Source organism: Phoxinus phoxinus, assembly GCF_949152265.1.
Source record: "Phoxinus phoxinus genome assembly, chromosome: 6".
Lineage (NCBI taxonomy): Eukaryota > Metazoa > Chordata > Actinopteri > Cypriniformes > Leuciscidae > Phoxinus > Phoxinus phoxinus.
The window spans coordinates 5,322,173-5,347,655 of NC_136881.1; the positions used below are offsets into that span (position 1 = coordinate 5,322,173).

Here is a 25,483-nt window from a genome sequence, read left to right on the forward strand (position 1 = left end):
ACACGGAAAAAAATTGTTTGCCGAAGTTATCTTTAATCAAAGTCTGAAAAGTTACTTCCGGGTCTGGAATGGTTCTTTTTCTGATGATGTAGGTTTGACGGCTTGGATTGGTTAATTGCTTAACCACTCCCCTCAACCCGTTACTCTGCTATGGGCGAGAGATGGAGAGGAGAAGCGCTAAAGTAAAACCCTGCCCTCTGTTCAATATTCCCTTTCACTCGGAAATGCATCACAACACTTGAGAAAAGTCGTTTGCAACTTCCGGTTCACGCGGACTTTAAATATGGAGAAACGGCTTCGTGGGCTGATTGTATCCCTGGTCATAGTTTATTATTTGTCTACACCACTTTAGGCAAACAATAACATTTGAGAATGACATGAGGATGATTGAAAATAATTAATGTTGTGCATTAATGTTGCTAAACAGTGCAGGTGACTACGGCAGCTGGTTTAGTCCAAAAATGCACAGTTATTTGGCAATTGGGTCTGTTCGAGGTCGGATTACGTTCTCACCACAAACGAACCGCTCCAGAGTTTGGGTCCGCTCTTGGTGCGCACCCGAGTGCGATTGCTACATTCACACCTGCCCAAACGAACCGCACCAAGGGGGACAACGAACTCTAGAGAGATTCAACCCAACTATATGAGGCAGGCGTGAAAGCACCCTCATTTATATTCCTTGTAAGGAATTTGACAAGAAACCTCTGAGACAAAATAGATGCTTAAATGAAATGACTAAGATCCTAAAGTTGAAACTCTCCCCTGGTATTAGTCTATTATAGAAGAATTGGTCTTACATACATAAAGATTTAGATATAGATTCAGAGCAAATAGAATGATATCCAGAAATCCTGCACAATTCCTTAATACAGTTTTTCAGATGAGAAGTACAGTAAACATAATTCCAAAAGATCCCTTATCTCCCTCTTAGGGTGACGCTCATTGTTGGGTTTCGTCAGATGTGTGCCAGACTGTTTTGGTGACTGCAAAAAAAAATAAAAAATGCTATAGTCTCAACAGTCTGGAAACGACCTGACTGATAAGAATTCCTTTTCTGGCAGCAAAAAAAAGCATGTAAAGTATTTCTGATTTTAAAGGGGTGGTTGAGTATGATTTCACTTTTCTAACTTTAGTTAGTGTGTAATGTTGCTGTTTGAGCATAAACAACATCTGCAATGTTACAACGCTCAAAGTTCAAAGCAAAGGAAGATATTTGCTTTTAAAGAAAAGGACTACAACAAACGGCTGGTAGGAACTACACGACATTCCTCCCGGGTTAGTGACATCAGCAACCCTAAAATGTACATAAGCCCCCCGGGAACACACAGTCCATGTTGAGAAGAGGAAGAGTTGTTGTGTAAGAGAGTACATTTGTGAGTCAGCTCAAACTTTAGCATCCATCTTTTCACATGCAATAGAAAGTCACTCTGTGTGCATCTCAGTTTCTATACGAGCGATTTATAGATTATCATGACAGAATATGCTAATTGAAGATAGTTAACTCCACATCAGCAACATAAATTCATCAACTAACCATTCAGAGACGTCCTGTTGCATTCTACATGCTGTCACTTCTTCTTGAGTCTCTCCATCTTTGTCTGACTCCGTTTTAACATGAAAGGCAGAACAGTTTCTGTCATTTTAGTGTGTATGCGTGAGGTTATCGCAGCTGCTAACACACATGAGCTCTTGAAACCCCGCCCTCTGCAGCAGCTCATTTGCATTTAAAGGGCCAGGCACAAAACGGTGCGTTTTTGCAAACCCTCAAAAAGTGACAACTTGAACATGCTTTATAAAAATATCTGTGGGGTATTGTGTGCTAAAACTTCACACACACACTCTAGGGACATCAGAGATGTATTTTACATCTTGTGAAAATGGCATTTTACCACCCCTTTACTAATATGCATATCCATAAATACAGTTTAACAACAACATGACATCAAAGTTGTTTCCCATATTTCTAAAAGAGCTCCTCTAGTCATGCAGGAAACACTGAGGGAAAGATATTGGAGTATGAATTTAGAACCGTCTGTCTATCATTAACTTTTACAATCATCAACATTCTAAATGTAATGTGACATTCTAGTAAAAACAAGACAGAACACCAGAATTAAGCTCACTATAGAGAAAAGAATAAACAGAATATGAATTGTTGTGTTTGTTAGAGATCCCAGATGGCTAATGGCATCCATACGTCATAAATCCTCCGTTATTTACTGTTAAGCTCTTTACACAAATGGCTCAACGATGGAAGAACTTGTGTTGTTATTCTCTCTCGCGGACCACTAGTTTGGTTTGCTGCTTTTTGTTTGGGTGAGTGCTTTAAATGTTTCTTGTAAAAAAAAAAAAACTTTCTAAAATATGTGAATGTTCTTCCTTTTCTGATTTATGAATGACTACATGTAGCTGATGAATATACATAAGTGAATGCATACAGACAGCACAGCATTAACAGATAAAGTGCATGTTTGAATCAGGACATGCCAAGTGATATTTACCAGGGATATTTGTGATATTGATAAACATATTCATATCTGTGGAAATCCAGCAGCGAATATAGTTCCCACATTCATACAGTATTTAGGTAAAGTGATTTCATTTATTTCAACATGGCATGTGTCTTTTATCAAACAGTGCCCATGTTAATGTTAATTCATCCTGTAATATATAGTAAAAAAAAGTCAATTGGCTCTGAACTAAAGTACAGTAGGCTATACCATGACACTGTAATGGTAATTATCGTAGGACCATGGTAATCTTTATAGCAATACCATATACTTTTGACTTTATTTTCACAACAACAGGATAAGAAAACTATGTAAACAATGCACAGAAATATGTAAACAACCTATACTCATTAACAAAGCTTGTTAACAGAAACTTCTCTCTCAGTAAAACAGCAGGGGTTGCTCAGTTTCTTGTCTGAGAACAATCTTTTTCCCAACATACCAGACACATTACGATGACCAGGCATGATATAACTTCCATGCACAGCTTGTGAAAGAGCATTTGCTGCAACAACAAAGAAAAAAAAAAAAAAAGACAGACTGAACGGTATTTCATTACAAATTAATATACAAACTAGATTAATCTGCAACTGCGGTCTGCCTATGTAATTTAACCTCTTTTTATTATTCCATGATTTATTACGAATGTTCTTTTGACAAAATGATCGAAATTTCTTTGATTTCAATAATATAATACAATATATTGTAGCCAGGGCCGTAGCTAGAGGATCCGGGGCCCCCTGAAAAAATATTGATGTGGGCCCCCCACCACCAATATATTTTCTGCATGCATACTCATATATTGTTGGCGTACTGTACAATATGCATGGAGGCCCACATGTAACTAGGGTTTTCTTACAAAATAACAAAGCAGATAACAAATAAATGTAAATCAAGATTTTAATGAACATCAGCAAAAGCAAAATAAACAAATATAACATTAAATATAAAAAGAAAATAGGCCTAAATAGATAAATGAAATTTCTTTCAAAAATTAACATTGAAATAACTAATAAAATTATACAAGTATTTAGTATATGTATATCGGTTTGTTTGATCTTTAACCTTTGATGACCTTACACGTCACTTCACTAGGATAAACCAAAATCCCATTGTCTGACCTTTTTGTTGGCAAAGTCACTGATTATGTCCTTATTTATCTTACCCCATTGGCAGATTATTTGACATGTTTTAAGCAAAAACTCACTTAAATGCATCTTGATTTAAGAATTTTGAGATATTTGGACTGGAAACAAGACAAAAATACTGAGTAAGAAAGGCATTTTTTTGCAGTTTGAGTATCTTAAAATTCTATAAAATTACAACTAATAAAAATTAACAAAAAGCTTGAAGTGGAGTGAAGTGAGGTGTAAAGTCATCAAAGGTTAGGCCTATAAATCAAAAAAAATTAAATAATAAGAAAACCAATTTTTAAAAAAGGAACGGTAAAATAATGTTTTTATGGGTTGTAACACAGTCTCATCTCAAAACGTCACATACTGACGTGGTTTGACCATACGGCAACATACGACGAAAAGGGTACCCCTATAACGTCAATATGAGACGGTTCAGGTTATGGTTAGGTTTAGGTATGGGTTAGGGTACCGTTAGGGGGCGCTGCTGGTGCGCTTATGTCTCCATCTCAAATATTGACGTTATGGGGTACCCTTTTCGTCGTATGTTGCCGTATGGTCAAACCACGTAAGTAACAGTCTTAAGAATGTAGTCAAAGTTTTAAAAAAGATTTATCTTATTATGTATTTTAATAGAGATAATATGGAACTGGTAAAATAATATTTAAATAAAGCTCATACATTTATTCATTCAAGTGCAGTTGTATTCGTGTTTCTTGATGTAATAAACATCACCAGCCAGCAGGTCATATTATGCATAATGCAATGCGTCGTGTCTCGTGTCAAGTTATTTACAATAGTGAAAAGGACAGGGATTTTAATCGCGTAATCATTCAGTCGGTTGTAGTGCCGCTCGCGCCCGTTAATGAAAAGTGAAAGAAGACGGTAGTTTTCTGATTCTCAGCGAAATAACAATACAATACACTAACCCGCGTTAAAGAAGGTTTTAATTGACTGGGATCCAACAACTCTCCTGGCCTCCCTCTCCTTCTTTTCGTGGCGTTTCTGATAACCAGATTTGTATTTTCTTTTTCCCGACATTTTTCCAGTGAGTCAGTTCCACCAGATTAACGTCTTCAGGCAATGCCGCCTCAACTCTGATTGGTTCTCTTCACGAGCTGGGGCGGGGTATTTATTAATAACTAATAAATAGATCGGACTAAACCATTTTTAGGGAGGTAAGAGAAGCAGCTATTTGGAAAAAATATTTAACCAAGTTGCATGTTTTTTTGTGGTTTTCATTTTAAATCTCAGGCATACAACTAATAAATATTATAATTATTCATGCAATAGTGTCCCTATAGTATAACTGCTGGATTTTGTGGGGCCCCCTGGGCAGCGGGGGCCCCTATAATTGTCACCACCTTTCACCCCACCAGCGACGGCCCTGATTGTAGCTAACGTTTGCATTCCTCATGCCACCAAATTCAGTGAAAGTCAGAAATGGGCAGAAAAGTAAGTATGGTCTCTAAACACAACTAATAACTATTATCAGCAGTAAACAAACTGGCATGAACAGCTTGTACCAAGACATTTCCTGTAATGTCCCAAAGAGTCATTTTCTCCAATGGATTTAACAAAATAATAACTGTTTATGACCATGCATGCCAAGACATCCACCAAAACACGCACACATTGTGCTTTCAGCCTTTATCTTGCTCTACACGAGTGATGCTAAACAGTTTGTGGTTTCCCGTCTAAATTAATGTTCATAAACAGTGGTCTATTACTCATCCTACCCAACAGCATCATGTTCAAACTGCAGCACGGGGCTTGAAACGTGTTCCGAGGGACAACATCACCCGAAGGGAGAAGGAGTTTATGAGAGTTTCTGTGCAAAGTTGTACTGCAATTTACACTGTAAACTAATGGATGCTAACGGCAGGACACGTGTTTATCAACTTTGCTTTATCTACCTTCTACCTTCTGCTTTCTGTTTTTTTTTTTTTTTACTAATTGATTTGATTTAATTTAATTCTCAATATTTTAAGATTCTGTTTAAGGTATTTATAAAAAAAAAAAAAAAAAAAAATCCCCCCCAAAAAATTGTAAATTGCTTTAAGTAAACCCCTGTCTCCATCTAGTGGTTGTATTCCATAGAAAGACATCCTACAATATATTTACATTACCTGTATTATAAACAATATACTATGAATTTAAAATATTTCAGTATATTTACCTACACTGATTTTAACACTAAAATGCTTGTTATTAGTACCACCATTCTTATTTTTTAAATAATGCTATTATTATTATTATCCATCCTTATTACATGGCTTGGTTGAATTCTAATGTAGAATGCGGTCTGTTATTTCTTGATAACACACCATTGCCATGAAAAACAGAGCGTTGCCATGGACACGGTGTTAGCGGAAGCAATACAATCGTTTTTAAATCAATAAACTCCTTTTTAAATCAATATTTTGTGTCAAATTATTGATTTATTTGGTAGGTAGCCGTGTAATGAGCGGGATATGTAGAGCGAGGCGGTTGTTATAGCGAATACAACCCCGAGAGGCTGATCAGGACTCGCTCTACATGATCCCTTACATATACATTCTCAAAACAAAAAAAGTACTAAGCACATCCACAAAAATAAAAAGTCATAAATGCAACACTCATGACCTTTTGACCATTGGACTGCTTCTGTCATATCACAATAACATGAACTTCAGTGCTAATTAATGATGCCCAGCCCAAGGAAAATTCTTGTTTATTGTTGATAAGTGATAGCTAGATATTGTCTATAATATGATGTTAAATCGCACAGATATAATAACTGATGACGTGAGCTGATGGCTTGTAGTTATAGTGGACAGTTCGAACCCGACACACACACAGAACACAACTTCAGAAATATCTAAGAAGCAGATAAAGTATATTGCACAGTAAAGGTTAATCAGTGGATATTTATAGTATTTATGATCACAATGCCCCAGGGGCGTAGAATTTAGTATGGACGCTAGGGACATGTCCCTACCAATATGACACTGATATATCCCTAGCAATAATTTAAAATATATATATTGATGTCCCCGTCCCCACCAATTTCAAAATCAAACTTACGCCACTGCCTGATTTATAACAGCTCAGTTTAGACCAAATAAGTTTGATCCTAAAATTCTGCTTTAAATGCTGTACCTTTGGATGGGGATAAATGTCTTGGGTTTAAATATTAACACAGTTATCTGAGCGTTACTCTCTTTGTTGAGGTGTTGTCTGGGACTGCGTCTCAATCATATGGGGATTGCTTTATAAGTCACTGCCAGTCTTTAGGTTCACACCGTCAGGTTCAACAAGCTTGGATAACAACCAGAACCATGCAGAGCTCAATAATGTCTGTTTGGGTGGTCTTGGCTCTAGTGGCCCAGGACAGGTAAGACTTTTGGGTTATTGCCTTAATGGTTTCCAGAGGTTTAATTAAGACAGAACAAAACATTAAGTCTTGCTTAAAAAAAGTTGAGATCATTCTAGCCTCCTAAAGAAACTGCTTTGTAAAATAGAAAATCTGGCATTGAATATAGCCTCTGAATACATAGAGATTTGGATAGCCGACATAAGATCAGTCTTTTTTTTAAAAAAACCATTACATCTGATGCATAAAGACAGCTGCTCTTCCTCATTTGAGTCAGTAAAGTATTTGAATTCATTACAGATTGGCTGGTGGACGGGAACACAAATCTTATGACTACACAAAGTACCACACCATGGATGAGGTGCGATTATCCTGTACTTGCTGCTGTTGTTCATTCATTGATTGATTGATACATGTATTGACCTAATAAATCTCTCCACACAGATTTCAGCCTGGATGAATCAGATCGAAAGGGACAACCCAGACGTTGTGTCTAGCATGATGTATGGACAAACTTATGAGAAAAGGAACATTACATTATTAAAGGTACTATCCGTGTAGTGCAATAGTCCATTTACTTAAAAAACAAACAAAACAAAAACAGAGGCAGTGTCCGAAATCGCATACTTCACTATATAGTAGGTGAAAAACAGTAGTATGCCTGAATTCACAGAACTCATAAAATAGGCAAAAAGTGCCCAAGATGAGTTACTACTTCCGGTGAGATTCTGAAGTTTTAATTCGAAGGACACTTTACTATCTCATGATGCCACTGGAGAGGATTTGTGAATGACAGTGAAGCGAACTGTCGCTGGTAGGTCACATGATAATGACAACATGGCGAATGCACTACACACATTCATAAAGCATACTTCTTCTTTTTTAGCTCTCGCAATGGATTTCAAACACCCCAATCGTCGTTTATATTAAGCTTAAAACTATACTCAACTCGATTCAGATTACATTTGACCCCCTTAATAAAAACTTCTGTGGCAATACCGTGATGTGATGATAATGGTTACACTTGTAGCCTATAGAAAGTACTGGGAATTTAAGGTAACTGTGGGTGAAGGTTAGGTTTAGGGGTATATGTTCAGGGTTAGTTATTAGGCTACTTGCTTTAATAAGTACATACAGGACTGTACAATAAAGTGCTACCATGATAATATTACAAGGTAGCCTACAATAATGCCATGGTATTACCATAGTAGGCTACTTTCGTGTTCATTTGTTTGTATCTGATATGCAGATCGGCTTCAACAGCACCACACCAAAGAAAGCCGTTTGGATGGACTGTGGGATTCACGCCAGAGAATGGATCGCTCCAGCTTTCTGCCAGCATTTTGTTAAAGAGGTGAGACTTTATACAGGGAAGTTATTATGATGCCATACACCGTACTGTACATATTCCCAGAAATATCACATCCAATACATTACATGGCAGGCCATTGTCTATAATGTACTACATCTGTCTGTGAATGCAATGCCACTGCTGAGTTAAGATGTTTATGTTAAAAAATGCTCTGGATTTGGATACTTATTTTCCTGTACATGAACTACAAAAAGATTTATATAGAGCTCACAAATATTGATACTTCCGCTGTATGGATGTCAAGTTCCTATTGTAGTGTGGTCCCCCTAATAATGATACTAGAGGAAGTTAGTACATAGCATACTCAAAGCATTCACATGCTAAAATTAAACAATCAGGTTATGGATGTGCAAAATAAATAGTGAAAAGTGAATGACATTATTTTGAGTAGGCAAAATAATGTTTTTTGTTTTGTTTTGTTTTATCGTGGTGGTTATGTGGATATGGAGTTCAATTTGTGTTGATATGTTTCTCCTCATAAAACTTTATATTTATATATAATCTAATCTGTTTTTATGTTGAAAAAGATCCTGGGCTCTTACAAATCAGATTCGAAGGTAAACACATTGTTTAAAAATCTGGACTTTTACATCACCCCAGTGCTGAACATGGACGGATATATTTATTCCTGGATTGATAACACGGTGAGTTTCATCCGTTTAGTTCTTCAGTAATGACATTTGATGATTATACTTTTAGCAAACATATGTGATGCGTTTTAAAGACTCGACTATGGAGAAAGTCCAGATCACCAGGCGCTGAAAACTGCACATGCTTCGGGACTGACCTCAACCGCAACTTTTACGCCAACTGGGGGAGTAAGTATTTTCTTTTCAATATATAGGCTATATATTTAGTATATTTTTAGATTTAGTCATTTTGTTGTGTTCTGGTACTTTTATTTTGGTAAGTTTTTATACATTTTTGTATTTTAGTTTGATTTTTTGTTATTTTGGTACATCAAGTTAAACAATATGAAAAGGAGAAAAGTTGAACTGAAGCTGAATTATTCTTTTTTTAATATATATATATATATGTTTTATTTCAGGTAACTGTAGTAAACCACATGAAAGCATGAAATATTCACAAGCAATTTTATTTGTTCCAGCACTGAATTATTTATTTATTTAATTATATTTATTATAGTTATTTTTAGATAACTGAATGAACTCTTTAGCATCTTAAAAATGTAAATACCAGCTAAATGAGATAAGGGTTATAAACATGACTTAACAGCACTCAATGTACTAATGTCTTTCCTATTCACACCCTCTACATGTCATAAATTGCAGGCGTGCTTAAGAGATAAACTTAATGTTGAAAACTTGAAATAGTAAACAAATAAAAAGTTACAAGGATAACCCCTCATTCTCATTTGCTGTGATTGTAGCTGTCAAGCATGACTCATGAAATTAAAGAGTAAAACATGCAACCAATGCTATTATTTTACTATTGTACAGTAGTCAAAAGCATCAGCTCATGATCTAGTCCATCTGTCTTCGTTCATATAGTGGTCGGGATCTCCAGGGACTGCTGTTCAGAGATCTATAACGGTCCGACTGCTCTGTCTGAGCCGGAGGCCAAAGCCGTCACTGAATTTTTGGGAGCAAATCAAAACCAAATGCTCTGTTATCTCACCATCCACTCGTACGGTCAGCTGATCCTCGTCCCCTACGGACACCCCAACATCTCAGCTCCCAATTATGATGAACTGGTAAGTAGAAGTGCACATTAGTTTGGGATAAGTCAGGATTGGGAGCCTACGAGCATGCCGTACACTGTTTCGAAGTAAATGTGCATGTCTGTCGATGTGTTTGCAGATGGAAGTCGGTCTCGCTGCGGCTAAAGTCATCAAAGCAGTTCATGGGAAGAGCTACAAAGTGGGCAGTTCCCCTGATGTGCTGTGTGAGTATGTTTAAAATAGTTTCCAATCATACAACATGAAGACAGTCATTCCAACGGCCAGAAACCGGTTTATTGCACATGATCCGCGCTCATGGTGGCTGCCATGTTGAAATTTCATTATCCTAAATACCTGAAAAAAATAGTTTTTGTTTTAAACCATTAGTAAGCAAAACTTCTGTTTTTTTGTGATGCTGAATTATATTAGTGTCAATGTCAAGTAGAGATGCAAAATATATAGCTATAGCCTGATTTTAATTTAGAAGAATCATTCGATTTAGGATATTTAATTGTGCATGATCATTTAGTCTATTTTTACATTTAGATTTCCATCATCAAAAGCTCACTTAAATAATTATCTTATTGCCAATATGTAAACATCTTGCAACAACTTAAAAAAACAATACTTCCTAGTCTATGAAAGCCTGTAGACTGATTTTTATGTGAAGGACTTTTGCCGTGAACGCATGTGACTTTTACGAGCACCCCCGAGAGCCTCTCTTCCCATTCAATGACACATGAAACTAATGCTTATACAATGTTCAGGATAATGCCGAAAGAGCCATTCTGTACTGTAATGTCCATGTGACATGCAACGAATAGGGATTCATTCAAACTAGTCTCACATAGTCAGATCTATATAGTCTATAGTCTCAAATATACTTTATAATCAAACTATCATAAACCTGTAATTTTAATTACCTCATCATATGATACCGGTGAATTGCAGAGCTGGTGCATATCTCAAAATATACTGTACATTATGACACTGTGATGTTTAAATTTACTTGTAGCTTTTAAAACATTTGATGTTTGTTTTTAGTGTTTTATTTAAAGAATTAGTTATAACATTATGAAATTGTGAAAATAATGACCTGTATTGGCCTGTTGTATCGCCCAGGAAAACATAAAGAAATAAGTATTTGCAAGCTAATCACTTGTGACGATGCTTTAATATTCTTCACAGATCCAAATTCTGGCTCTTCACGTGATTTTGCCAGACTCATAGGGATCCCATACTCCTTCACCTTTGAGTTACGGGACGAAGGGCAGACCGGCTTCATTCTACCCGAGGATCAAATCCAGCCCACATGTCAGGAAGCTTACCAGGGTGCAATGTCCATCATCAACTACGTCCATGATAAGAATTTCAAAAGTGCAGCAATTACAGTCACAGCCACATTGTGGACAACACTGATAGCCTTATGGATATCAAGCACTAGTGTGCTTTAGACCACTATCTTTAAATAGATTTTGTCACATTTTTTGTCGCATCATACATTTTTATTTCTCAAAGCTGCTAGTTTTAGGATTTATTTGATGCTTAAACAAGAACCGTGCAACGAAAAACAACTTGGTTTGATATTTCACTGTGTAATGTAACAAAATTCTGATATTTTTAAGTTTGACTCGTGTTCCAATACTTTTATATTTTAATATAGATTGAAATTGTAACCAGTTGTCTTAAAAAAAAGCTGAAGTGGTAAAACGGGGTAACCCTAACCCATAAAAATGAATAAACAGAAACAATATACAACATATATTACATTTAATTTTAGTATTTTTTTTAATTACTATATTAGTGTGAAATTGTTTGTTTTTCATTATTATTATTTTTTGAATATTGATCGCAGAGCTCCATTTGGCCTGCTGGTGGCAGTATATACACAGAAATAACTGAAGATGGTTGCAATCTTGTATAAACTGCTGTCAACATCAGCAACCTCAGATAAGATAAAACAATAAAGGTATAGCTAAAGAAACAGGGACACAGATCAGTGCTTCTGGGAAAGATCAGATCAGACATTCCTTCCTCAACCGCACAGAAGTTAAACATCGGAGAAATGAGGGATAAGATCTCCCCCGTGTCGAGGCTGTCCGAGTGAACACACAGAGGCCAGTTAGACTCGCGGAACATCTCCTCTATTTATCACTGACTGGCTGGATGGATGATAAAGAGAACAGAGGTGTGCTCTGTTTGTGATATTAACAATTCGCAGAGAGATCAAGATGGAAGATTTAAAGTACACCTCACTCATTTCAACCCAAGGATTCCACCAAAGGTCAGGGAGGGGTCATTCTTGTGCAATGTTCGCCCATAGACAGTGTGTGTTCGCCCAGTGAATTCAAGCTAAAAGCCAATCAGGACGTCTATGAATGGAATATTAGTGTGCAATGTACTACATACTACAGTATATAGCCTATACTGTATATACTGTCGATGTGTGGATCAGTAGCCTATGCAGTTTGTAGTTTGCTACTGTTTAGAATAAAAATGTAAAAAAAATGTTTTATAAATATGTCACAACTTATGTTTAATTTTGTGAGTGTTGTCCGGTCATATATGTGCAAATAAATGGTTTAAATCCAAATTTGTAAAAATAAAATAAAAAATTGCATAATAAATGTTTTCTATTATTCTATCACTTCTATTATTGATTTCTATCAGTATGTGAAGAGCGCTTCAAACCGTAAAGCATTTATAAAAACAAATTGCCTACCCTACCTTTAAGTAAAATATATGTATTATTTTATTTAGCCTATCTTTAATATTTTCACATTAAGAATATATAATTTGGTTGGTTTTAATGTATATATTACCAAATTATAACTTGTTACCCCAAAAATGATCCCCAAAATCATATGAAAGATTATAATATTAGTTGCAGTCTCAAGGGAATTCTTCAAGCAAAAGATCTACATCACAAGAGCTCAGCTGACAGAAAAGCTTGGGAACCCCTGATCTCATGAAGCAGACATTCAACCTTTACCCGCAACTATTGAACCACGCCACCCCTACACCCTCATGAACTAGATCTCCCAAACAAGTCATGCCATTGGGCCGTCATGAGAGACCTCTGGATCTCCACTCCTGCTCTGTGTGGCCCCATATGAGAAAGACAATCTGTGTGTGGAGGAGCAGTGCTGGTGAATAATGTGCATGAGCGTTACAGTACCAACAACAGCCATCCATCATAGCTGTGTGCTGTGACATGGAGGTAATGTGATCGTCCACTGGGCTCCAGCCAGATCTGTGAAGAGACGGTTGGAGTGGTGAAAATAGAAGTCAGACTTGACGTCTCATGATAGACGCACAGCTGGGCTTGAGGTTTTTTTACTGATCGTTCGAGGACTAAGGATTTTGATCATGGCTGTGGCTTTCATTTGCCATTGGTCGGGTTTTTGTTGTGCGTTAATGTGCAACATTAAGGCATATTCATTAGTCAATGTCAAAACATTCAGTACATGCCATTTGTCATGATGTATCTACTGATCACAAGAATGTGATTTTTGGATCGTAAACTCATAACTAAACCATAAATCGTAACTAAACCGCTTTATTACCTCATATGAGACCATCTTCTTCAAATCGCCCCCTCGGGAAGTTTTTAGTGTTTTTGCTCAGAAGCTGCTCTTTTATATCTCAGGAGACTTAGTTTTGTATTTACAGTAAGTGTAGACTCGGATTTACATACATTCTTTATGAGAATATAAAATTATGATTATTTACAACTCTGTTCAAATGTTTGGGGTCAGTAAGATATTGTTTTTAAAAGAACTCGTTCATGCTCAGCCAAGGCAGTATTTATTTGATTTATTTCTTTAAAATATATAAATCCTGTGATGCAGAGATGAATTTTCAGCATCATTACTCCAGTCTTCAGGGTCACATGATCTTTCAGAAATCAGTCTAATATGCTGATTTGCTGCCCAATAAAAATTTATTATTATTATTAGTCTTGAAAATAGTTGTGCTGCTTAATATTTTAGTGAAAACCACAATGCATTTTTTCAGGAATCTGATGAATAGAAAATTGATTTGGAATATAAATATTTTGTAACATTATATGACGTTGACGAATAAAACTATTACCTTCTTTAAAAAAAAAAAAAAAATCTTCCTGACCACAAACATTTGAAGTGTATATTATTATAAATCATAATTCTGAAATTAATGTAGATTGCGTAGCTCATATAATTTGTGAGAACTTAATGAGACATGTTTGAGAGTATTAAATTACTTTTATTGGAGATTTGGTGTCTTGGTGAATCTGAGGACAGTTTGAGATATTGTTGAGATCTCTTCTTAAGACACACATGAGATTTCTGGGCTATTTTTTAATGCAATCTGAAAAGCATGAAATGTCAAAATTCTCTCTTTGCTCTTCATTAAATCTCATTGTAGTTTTTCTCCATTGTTTTTCTGCTTTCGTCTAGTTGTTGCTCCTCCCACCTTTCAGTTTGTCCAGCCTCCTACATTTTTTATTTATTTAATTTCAAATTCCTTTCTGAATACCATCACTCTGATGCAGTTTTTTTTCTCATCGGTGTATCGGAAAACAAGTGCAAAGACATTTTGATGTTGGACTTCTAGGTCTTGTACTAAACCTTTATGAAATGCTAATATGACATATCATACAGTATATGATGCCTTATTATTGCAGTGCAACACTTCGGAGCTGCCCACGTGCCATACACTCATCACCTCGACTAATGGGACTGTGACAGCCCTGCCGCCCACCTCTGTTTCCATGACAACTGCCACCAAGACTGCTTTAACCAGATCTGAGGCGTGTTTCTGCCACCCTGAAACATTCTGCTTTCTGTCATGTTCTCCCGGAGATACTTTTGGACCGCCACTTTGTCAGATGATAGGGTCTATGATCAGCCGCCGCTTATTCGGTTGGATTCAGCAAGATCCTTGTTAGCAGCTAATATAATGGCGGTATCTATCTCATATCTGAATATCAGACTGTAGGAAGGCACATGCCCATCCAGAGGAAAGAGGGTCAAATCACAATCTGAAAAGATAAAATAAACTGCTGGTCCTGGATTTGCACTTATTGTCAAAATTAAACACTAAATTTAAAAACTTTTAAATTAGAATTAATTTTTTTACATTAAATATTTTTTTAAATAAAGAACATTGACTAAAGATAAAAATATATATACAATGTCTAAAAAAAATAGTAAATGATGGGTTAGTTCACCCAAAAATTTAAGTTCTGCAATGAATTTCTCACCCTCATGTTGTTCATATCTGAAAGACTTTCGTTCATCTTCGAAAGAAAATCCGATATTTTTAATGAATTGTTGTCCCTCCATTGACAGCTAAGCAACTACCATACTTCAAAAAGCTCATAAAGAGATCGTAAAACTATTATTATTATTATAAGTTGTTATTATTATTATAGTTATTATTATTATTATTATTGTGTACCTTTTCTGTTGTCACATTATTTGCTTGAAATAAATAATGAATGAGTAGGCCTATATGAATTATAATGCCTTGTTCAATATAGCATCACAGATTTATGAGTAGGAGAGCAAGAGGAAGTTTGCTAGCCCATTTTTTCCAACAGAAATTTGAGTCCCCATGGGATCCAACATATGACACATGACAACGCCTTTCCCAAAATAAAGAGTGGATATTGAGAATATTTGTGTACGGATTCTGCTGTTTATTGTTGTAGATGATGGCCGTTGTGTGTATTCCTGGCTCAGGGTGTGTGTGTCTGTGGGTTGTGCAGAAAGGAATTGCACATGAGTGATTTGCTTATCTTCTGAAAGATACGGTTTTTAAGGAGAGCAGAGTGACTAAGCATTTAGACTGTATTTGACTATATTGGTGTATATAAGAAAATCTCTTCCACCGCAGATTTTATTATAGCTTTTGTCCTGTGAAGCATAAAGCATTTTCTGCAATTTCACTCTTTTTTGTTGTTGTTGTACATTAGGCTACTGTTCTAGATATCTTTTGTCTTCATCTCACTTATTTTGCTGTGGAAACATTCTTTGTTACTTAACAAAAGCCTTTATCGTATGGTCTTGATTCAAAGGCAGCAGGCAGACTCGGAAAATTCAAATCTCCCTGAGCTCATCCGGAGATTTCCATCTCACAACTTCCCACACTTCAATACACTATCTGCAGAGCCCACAGTATTTCCACTACCTGCATTTTCATTCAGTCCACATGATGATGGACCTCCATACAGGGAACTTCCTTGACTTCACAAACATGCACTGCCAGTCAAAAGCTCATTTATTAATATTATTTACCACATTTAGCAAAAACGCTAATTTCAACAGTAATAGGCTATGTACTGATGTCATCTGTGGTCATATTCAGGTCAATCAGTAACTAAGATGCATGTGATTGCATGAAACAGGAGTCTGCTGAGTGATACGACAGACCAGAAAGTAGCGCTGCGTGTTTCTATTGGAAGAGAAAAATGTTGGGTTGTTTCAACCCAATTTTGGGTCAAATATGGACAAACCCAGTCGGTGGGTTACATTTTTAAATAACATTTTTAACCCAACGTTTGGGTTTGTCCATATTTGACCCAAAATTGGGTTGAAACAACCCAGCATTTTTTAGAGTGCTACACATACACATACACATACTCACCATCCTTTTTAGTACACCTTGCTAGTACCGGTTAGACTCCATTTTGCCTTCAGATTCTGCCTTAATTCTTGCATAGATTAAACAAGCTGCTGGAAACATTCCTCAGAGATTTTGCTCCATATATTGACATGACAGCATCACACAGTTGCTGCAGATTTGTTGTCTGCACATCCATGATGTGACTCTCTCGTTTCACCACATCCAAAAGACGCTTTATTTAATTGAGATCTGGTGACTGTGGAGGCCATTTGAGTTTAGTGAACTCATTCTGTTCAAGAAGCAGTTTGAGATTATTTGAGTGTTGTGACACGGTGTGTTATCCTGCTGGAAGTAGCCATCAGAAGATCACAAAGGGTCATAAAGGGATGGATATGGTCAGCAACAATACTCAGGTCGGCTGTGGCGTTTATATGATGCTCGATCGGTACTAAGAGGCCCAAAGTGTGCCAAGAAAATATCCTCCACACCAGTACACCACCCGCAGCCTGAACCACTGATACAAGGCAGGATGGATCCATGCTTTAGTGTTGTTTACACCAAACTCTGACCCTACAATCTGAATGTTGCAGCAGAAATTAAGACTCATCGGACCAGGCAATGTTTTCCCCAGTTTTGTTGAGCCCGTATGAATTGTCGCCTCAGTTTGCTGTTCTCAGCTGACAGGAGTGGCATTGGTGTGTGTCTTCTGCTGCTGTCCATAAGGTTGGATGTGTTGTTCATTTAGAGATGCTCTTCTGCAGAAATCGATTGTAAAGAGTGGTTATTTGAGTTGCTGTTTGTCTTTCTATCAACTCTAACCAGTCTGGACATTCTCATCTGACCTCTGACATCAACAAGGCATTTTCATCCACAGAACTGAAAATCCCAGTAGATCAGCAGTTTCTCAGACCAGCCTGTCTGGCACCAAAAATCAACGAAAAATCAACGAAAAACCACCAAAGTCAACGTTCAACCATTCAAAGTCACATAAATCACCTTTCTTCCCCATTCTGATGCTGAGTTGAACTTCAGCAGATCTTCTTGATCATGTCTAAATGAGCTGCTGCCATATGATTGGCTGATTAGTGATTAGATATTTGCATTAACAAGCAGTTGAACAGGTTTTTCTTGTAGAGGATTGGTTTGGGATGTGGCTATTGCTCATCAGCTGTGGATACTGCTGTGTTTCTGACCAAACACCATGCTTATACTACTGAAGCACTTTTCTGATTCGTGTGATAGGAAAACTAACGACTACCAAACAACTAAGCATTGGACAACCTCCTACAGTACTTCATCACTATCCACCTTTGCACCTATGTTCAAACCACAGATAAGACTGACATCTTAAATTTTCGGAGCTATTGGGCTTCGTGAACCTCAGAGGACTGTGTTGGACATTTCGATAGACCCACATGCATATACTTGTTCATGACAGAAAACAATGAATTTGATCTCTGTATTCAAGTGTAAATTTGGTGATATATTGGGTTTGTTGGGATAATGAATGAGTAAAGCTTTGAATATATGAAGAAAGAAACACTGCACTTGTTTGTGGAAGAGTTTATTTTAGATCTTCTTCAACTGAGACCAATTGAGCATTGCACACAAGGCGACCCCCTTTTGAAATGTAGCTTGACCAGTGCAAAGAAGCTGGGACTGTTAAAAGGTCCTAATAAATTGGTCAGAGACTCCGTTTGAATGAGTGTTTGCTGACATGTGTTTAAGTGACACCTTCTGGTGAAGGTGAAACAACACTAAATGTCCAAACAGCCGAGCAGAACATTCACTCCCAAGACTCTTAAGTCTTACTTTTTTCAATTGACACATCATTCAAAGCTGTAACACATGCACAACTCACATAAACACATTTTCATGTAATTCTCTTAACATCTGTTCCAGTCTACTACTGTATTTAAAGAGTCCGCAGAGCAAGTGAAACTATGTATAGCTACAGCTATTGTGACGCACAGTATAATCAGTTCACTTTAACTTTAACAATGGCCATTCTATTTACAGCCATGATTAAAATGCTTAGACGGAGGAAGTATAAATATTCTTTATAAAACACAGCATTTTCATGTTCTTATTTTCATTTCACTTCAAAAAAGTTGAATAGCACATACATTTTATTGCAAAGAGAAACGCACCATATGGTGATGCAATAGCACCATGTTTTTGGTACTTTTTAATAGTACAGAAAATTTGACATGATTTTCAGTATTTGAACTTCCTTTCCCGAGATTATTTTCAATCCACAATAAACAGTTGATAAAACCTGTTTGTTTTGAACTAATTTAGTTTTCGTTGACTAGCCAAATCTCTAATCCAGTTCCTCTGCTTATTTCCCTCCAGAGCAGCAGATACTGAAGATGCAGGAGAGCAGGAGGTCTGAAGCACTGACTGCTGCTGTCACCAGCTCCAGTGGAAACACAGATCCCGCTTACCCCTCGACTGACCCAGATAAGAGCTTTCAACTGCTGGAGAGCTGCTTCTCTGGGAGGACGTCCCACGATCTGCTGAGTGAGCCAAAGGCCCGACCAGAGCTTGAGACAGGGAGAAGGATGCGGGAAATTAATCTATACTATTTGACAGACAATATAGGCCTAGTCCTTCATCTGCTATGTATTGGTAAATAAAGATGGTGGTTTGTGCTTAATGGAGGTATACTTTTAATTAATACATGTTTTTGGATCAACATATTCGCTTTCTTCCCAAACACTGTGAGCTGCCTTCTTGCCTGCTGCCTACATACAAAGCAACAAAAATACAAAATATACAATTTTGTTCATTATTTGTTCATTTTAATTCACGGTTCATTAACTAATGTTATCTTATATTTTTTTATGTATTAGTAGGCTACATGTATAAATTAAGATTAATAAATGCTTTAAAAATTATTTTACACTGTTAATTCATGTCAACTAATAGTTTACTAATGTTAACAAATGAAACCTCACGTTGTAAAGTGTTGCTAAAATAATAATAAATAAATTATAATAATCAAAAAGATTAATTGCACACATAATAAATAAATAAAAATCATACAAATAATATATATATATATATATATATATATATATATATATATATACAGTATATATATATATATATATACACATCTAAATATTGATAGCACACATAATTTTGGGGTAAAACATTGTTTTTAATTATTTAGCTAACTATTTTAACTATTTTATGAATACTTTTATTTTCACTTCCATTTATAGTAAAAAAATGTCTTGTTTTGTCCACCATCTTGATTTTTTTATTGTAATTATTTTCTCAGCTTGTCAAAAAAAAAAAAAAATCCATTATATTTATACCTAACCATTAACTACCCCTAAAATCCTATTGAGTTGGCAAAATAATAGCAAGCTATTGATTCACCTCATGCTTGCAATGAGAGTTGAAGAAGGTCATGGAGTCTAATGAATTCTGCACATTTAGTTATTTTTCCTAAGACCTCAAATACTTGGAAACATTTCAGTCCGTTGAATGTACAAGGACAGCTCAGATAATTATGTGTTGGTGTGAAAAGTACCAGTAGAGCATGTAGTGTTGTTATTGACACTCAATGGCACAATATGCAGTTTTTTAAAGATAGAAACTATTGATCTTAAATTTTTCTGTATCTGTTCTGGTGTGCAAAACCAGGTTTACCCGAGCTGGGGAGGTCTTGTAACTGACCTAGCTAAGAAACAGCATCTGCTAAAATAGTTAAAGTAAATGAAGAATCTGCAACATGAAAAGCTCCTCCTCAATGGAGACGTTCAGACGCCCAAAACCCTTTACATCAGAACTGACATTAGATTCAAAAAGCATCTGGGAATGGAGGAGTACAGTTGCGTGCCTCTAGTTCTCCATCATTTGTCAGGTTCCTCTCTCTAGAGATGAATTAGCCCCGCGCTCTTTGTATTCCTTAGTGCGGCCCCTTCAAAAGCTGATCACCTATAAGCTTCAAGCGTGCAAGGCTGAGCTTTGATGGAAAGTCCGGCTTACTGAGAAAGAGGGAAAGCTCTCTGATCTTCACCAGCAAGGCCCCAGTGGAGAATTAGATTTCAATCTGACAGGGAGGGAAAACAACATTTACGAAACAAAAGTTTAGAATAATTTGGGTGGAAAAGCAGAGCCCGACGGACGGGCTCCTCAGAGCAATTTCCTGGTTCTCCATCGCTCAGTCTAGCCTGCCGATTAAAGCCTCACATCCAGATGCCTTGTGTTGAGTTTAAAGACAGAACTTCATTAATCAAGAATCAGCCAATAGAACATTTTGAGATATTTGGAAATACTATTCCAGTCAAGAAAAATTTTGATTTGTTTCTTTAAAATGCCTTTTAGATTCTGCGTTTGAAATGACTAGTCAGATCAGATGTGCTAGTCAGAATTCGGATCTCGAGTAAGAAGCGTGAGAAGGGTAAATGATTTTTCTCAAGATCTACATCATGGTCTAAGCTTGACTGTACAGTATTTTAATTGTACAGTCCATGTCCAGAGTCTGATGATGTCCATATGTTCATACTGGTGACCCCTTTTTTCTTGGACTCTGCAAAAGTTTCTATGTCTATGTCCTACATTTCTACTGCAATTGCGAATTAAACATTAATTCAGTGTATTTTTAGTCGTTTAAAGGTGGGGTATGTGATTTGCAAAATGGCTGGCAGATTTTGAAAATACACAACTCAAATGGTCCTACCTTCTTTCCTTTGACTCCACCCATTCAAAGAACATGGACATGGATGGGGGGAGGGGGGGATGGTACGACCGATTGATTGACGCACTTACTGTCCAATGATTGTAGGTGGTCTTGGAAATGATTGGTTGGAGTTTTTCGAGTCCTGCCCGTTCCACAGATGATTAAATTGCTAAATTTTTATTTCAGTGCCTCTAACTCAGTGGCTGTAAGTGGGTTAGGAATAGGATTTTAAGTGATTTTGAAAAAATGGCCAAAAAAGAGAATTACATACCCCACCTTTAAGATGTAAGAATGGTACAAGTATTTTACAAGTAATGGTACAAGCCGTTTTGAAAAGAAAACTGTAATATGATTGTAAAATGGACGGCTGTGGACTGTAAGGCAGTTATGGGTTTATATTTGATGATGATTTTTTAAGACCTATTCAATATTTTATTTGTCTGCCATAATAATGTCTTTGATTTTCTTGCGATCTCGGCTGATTCGATTGACCTTACTAGATCTTACTGCACACATCATTAGTCAGTAAAACAGCCACAGTGGTAAAGGCAAAGGCAGGCACACTATGGAGCAGAGAGGAAGCTGAGAAATAGTTAAATGGATGCAACTGGGTGGTTGGATGAGGTGGAGGGATGAAGGGAACTTTAGGGGGTGGAACAGTAAGGCACTTCAAAGCTTTGATGTTGTGAGCCCCTAAATGAAGGCGACTGAAGGTCCGTGCTAATGGGAGCCCATGGGGAGATGAGAGAAACTGTGGCAGACATAGCTGGAAAGAGAGAATGAGTGAGGGAGTTTGTGTGTATTTGGGATTTAATGTGTTGATGATGTTTATTGGAGTCAAAGGTTCTATCGGTGAACTTATTTTGTTGTCAGTGTCAGTGAAGGTATGTTATGTGGTGGTCTGGTATTTGTAACATCGATTGCATGTGTGTGAGTGTGTTGAGCAATGTCTATTCTAATCATTTAACAATCCCATTGGCCCTTGCTCTTGTAATCTAGAAACTCAAGACGCACTGTAAAACATCAAACTCAGTCACCTTGAAATGTCCCTCTTGGATCCACCTTGGAGTATTCAACAGCACATCAACCCACTATGTTAACCATCCTTTATTAAATAATCATAATAACAATAATCATCATCATAAAAAGCACAATTTCTGTACAAAGTGTCCAAAGAGAGACTGGAATTATACCCAGTGCTGTGATTCTCAAGTATTTCGAGTGTTTAAGACAGACAAAAGCTCCAAAGCAGTCTTTTTCAGGTCCAGAGCCGAGGCTGGAACAGACTAGCTCCAAGGCACTTGCAAAAGTCCAGGGGTCCAGTAGCAAGAGTCTTCAAGAAGATAAGGAGTACATGGATCAAGCAGGGTTCAGTAGAAACATCGCCTATCAGTCTCCAAACTCCATATCGAAGATCCCAGACTCTCATAACGTGTCTTATTCTGCAGAGGTGTAGTGTGCTTTGGGTGCATTTACTTTCACCAACTCCAACAATTAGTTTTAGAGGGTGAGGAATCCCATCTGAGCAAGTAGGTAAAGATTTACGGCATCTGTGTTCCACCTTTTCCCAGTCTTTGAAAACCACAGGGGAGCAGATTTACAACCAAACCTGTCTCCTGTTAACATAAAGCCTTAGCATGGAAACATAAAACAGAGTAAAAGAGGGATGAAATTCAATTGAGAATGAAACAAAGGAAAGTGCTGTATGATGTACATTGGAAAGTATTGGTGTTCCTCAGGGCTCTGTCTTAGGTCCTAACCGGTCTGAGAATTACCTTAAAAGAATAACAACTTAATAATGATTTTTTTTCTTTATGTTTAGCTTAATTCATGTTTTTCACCACTGAGAGGCTTTGTAAGACTCATCTTGGCCACTCAAAAAGGATTTGAAAAAAATATATTAAATATTTATGTATACACTTTTTTTTGCTTCAAATTGATCCAAATCTAAACTACTTTAACTCTATTTAAAATGTTGATGTGTAAAAAATATCTGTTTGACCCAAGAGCCAAGATATACTGTACATGACTGGCACAGCAAACCAGTGTAGATTTTAGTCTATTTTTGAAAATGAACTTTTCTTTTACAAAATACAAACAGTGGACCTGAACATCTCTGAGCCAAAAACTGTAGCATTCTTGAAGGCCCAGAGTAAAAATGAGAGAAATTGTATTTCAAACCCATACCTTAAGTGTCCGCCTTTCAACCATTGTTTCACATTATTTAATGCCTGTTTGCTAGCTCAAAGCTCATACATTACAGTAGCTTGGCAGTCTTTGTCTCCCAGTTACAGCAATCCATAGGTTGCACTGACAAAATCCTTAGTCGTTTCAAACAAGTGTGGTGACTTTTTTTCCAGAACACAATTCGCCAAACACACAGTGCCTAAAACTAAATCTACGAACCATTCGCTCCTTAATCTGTCTTACTTTTCCATTTCCAAACTGTCAGATTGACAAGAGAAACAAAATGGTGGGCTGAAAGCAATGGGTTGTAAACACACAATAATGATGACGTATAATCACCCTGGGCTACTGAACATCTCAGTGACGAAAAAACAATAAAGCAACATTAAACCAATCCATCAAAGCCTTTAAAAACAATGCACCACAGGCCACAAAATGTACTTTTGGGAATAATGGGGGACAGAAGTTTGTGGCTTGAAAGTCCAGCCTCAGGTCTCCCATTTTAAAAACTAGACCTCTTAGAAATCTAAGCTGATATACTCTCATATTTTTGGAATAGCAGAACATTGATATGTATCAACATTTATTTTGAGGCGGAGCCATGGAAAGGGTTTCACTCTTGTGGCACCAAATGCTCTATTTTTGATGTAATCCAGTGAAAGACGAGGAAGTCCTTGGCAGCAGCGTTGGAGCTGAGTAAGCATGACTGCTTGGAAAATAAGCTCCAGGAGAAGTTCAGTCTAGGAGCTCTCCAGCTGAGATGGACATGCATTCCAGGAATACTAAGAGATGAGGCTCGTCTCTTCAAAGAGTCAAATCGGGTTACTTTGAGGTCATTTTAGGATACTTGATATCTCCCCATCTGTTCTCCTCAAGCCTCAGAGCAGCAGCGCTGTTGGTTGAGCTTCACTTTGTGCTTAATTCCGTCGTACAGCTCAAAGTTGTAGTTCTCCAAGGTGGTGGACGAGCGTGATGTCAAGCCGCCATACGAGCAGGTGCAGTAAAGGAGGAGACCGGCGCACACGGCACCTAGGAGAACACCCAGAGAGCTCATGACGATGATGGTCAGGAGAATGGGGTCCAGGGAGTACAGCCATGCGTTGTCCTTATCGACCACACGTGTCACGGGAGGCTCTGATGGCGTTTCGGCTGTGCTCCACTCTGGAAACTGGAAACCTACAACAACATGAGGAAGAGAGGAACACATTGAGAGGATGTTTATAACAAAATCATGCACATAAACTTTTGTTTCTGAACATGATACCATAACGATGGTTTACATTAAAGATGGTTTACATCACCCTAAAATAGTGATGATATCAGATGCTACCCATACAAAAAAGAAGTGAAATTCATGTGCAATGGTTTTTATATGGTAAACCATGGTATTTTCAAGAATACCATGGTACTACCATAGCACATGTCCAAAATATCACAGCAGTGTCCAAAAACCACTTTTGTAAACAATGGCATTACCATGTTCTTTAAAAGGGTTTCATCTCCCCCTAAAATATAGGGTGTCAGATTGTACACTGTCATAGTACCATGGTAAAGAAGTGACTTAAGATTGTAAAACCATGGAACTTAAATTTATATTTGATGATGATTTCTTTGTTGCAAAACATGATACTTTCCAGTATACCACAGAACTAACATGGCATATGTTTAAAATACCACAGTAGTACCACAGTAGAAAGTGAAATTTGAATGGTATTACCATGCTTTTATGGTAGTACTACAGTATTCTTTGAACTATTTGAGTAAATAACATGGTAAATAACAAAGTACTTCAAAGCATACCATGGTACTTTGGTAAATTACTATAGAAGCATGTATTTGTAGGCATGTTTTGTTCAACATTGCAGCCTTTGTTTGGAGGCTAAACAGAAGTTTGTGTTTGTTTTCCTGCATATTATCCTATGGAGGATGACACGTACAGT

General features: G+C 37.0%; 2 protein-coding genes across 5 annotated transcripts in view; one reads left to right on the forward strand and one right to left on the reverse strand.

Annotated features, from left to right (window-relative positions):
* The first annotated feature begins 2,259 nt into the window (after positions 1 to 2,259).
* On the forward strand, positions 2,260 to 11,780 carry cpo (carboxypeptidase O). Of its 3 annotated transcripts, none has more exons than XM_079616131.1 (9): positions 2,260 to 2,316; positions 7,299 to 7,359; positions 7,443 to 7,544; positions 8,248 to 8,352; positions 8,898 to 9,014; positions 9,095 to 9,188; positions 9,882 to 10,084; positions 10,191 to 10,275; positions 11,240 to 11,644. In XM_079616131.1, exons 2-9 carry the CDS (start codon positions 7,351 to 7,353, stop codon positions 11,503 to 11,505), a joined length of 981 nt encoding a protein of 326 aa, XP_079472257.1. In that variant the 5' UTR covers positions 2,260 to 2,316; positions 7,299 to 7,350; the 3' UTR covers positions 11,506 to 11,644. The 3 variants fall into 3 exon arrangements, with proteins under 3 accessions (XP_079472257.1, XP_079472256.1, XP_079472255.1); XM_079616130.1 differs by lacking the exon at positions 2,260 to 2,316 and adding an exon at positions 4,977 to 5,098 and having other exon boundaries at positions 11,240 to 11,780; XM_079616129.1 differs by lacking the exon at positions 2,260 to 2,316 and adding an exon at positions 6,849 to 7,019 and having other exon boundaries at positions 11,240 to 11,780.
* A 10,668-nt stretch (positions 11,781 to 22,448) lies between these two features.
* nrp2a (neuropilin 2a) overlaps positions 22,449 to 25,483 on the reverse strand; it is a 250,386-nt gene continuing 247,351 nt past the window's right edge. For both annotated transcript variants that reach the window (XM_079616686.1, XM_079616685.1), the window contains one exon: positions 22,449 to 24,719. In XM_079616686.1, the coding sequence (XP_079472812.1) occupies positions 24,415 to 24,719 (305 nt within the window). In that variant the 3' untranslated portion in view covers positions 22,449 to 24,414. The remainder of the gene's footprint in view (positions 24,720 to 25,483) is intronic.

Bases quoted from the DNA above. Each gene is read 5' to 3' on its own strand.
- cpo (XM_079616129.1), top strand. From the start codon at position 6,964: ATGCAGAGCTCAATAATGTCTGTTTGGGTGGTCTTGGCTCTAGTGGCC. The intron at 7,545-8,247 runs GTACTATCCGTG...TCTGATATGCAG, and splicing joins GGAACATTACATTATTAAAG to ATCGGCTTCAACAGCACCAC. The intron at 9,015-9,094 runs GTGAGTTTCATC...TGCGTTTTAAAG, and splicing joins ATTCCTGGATTGATAACACG to ACTCGACTATGGAGAAAGTC.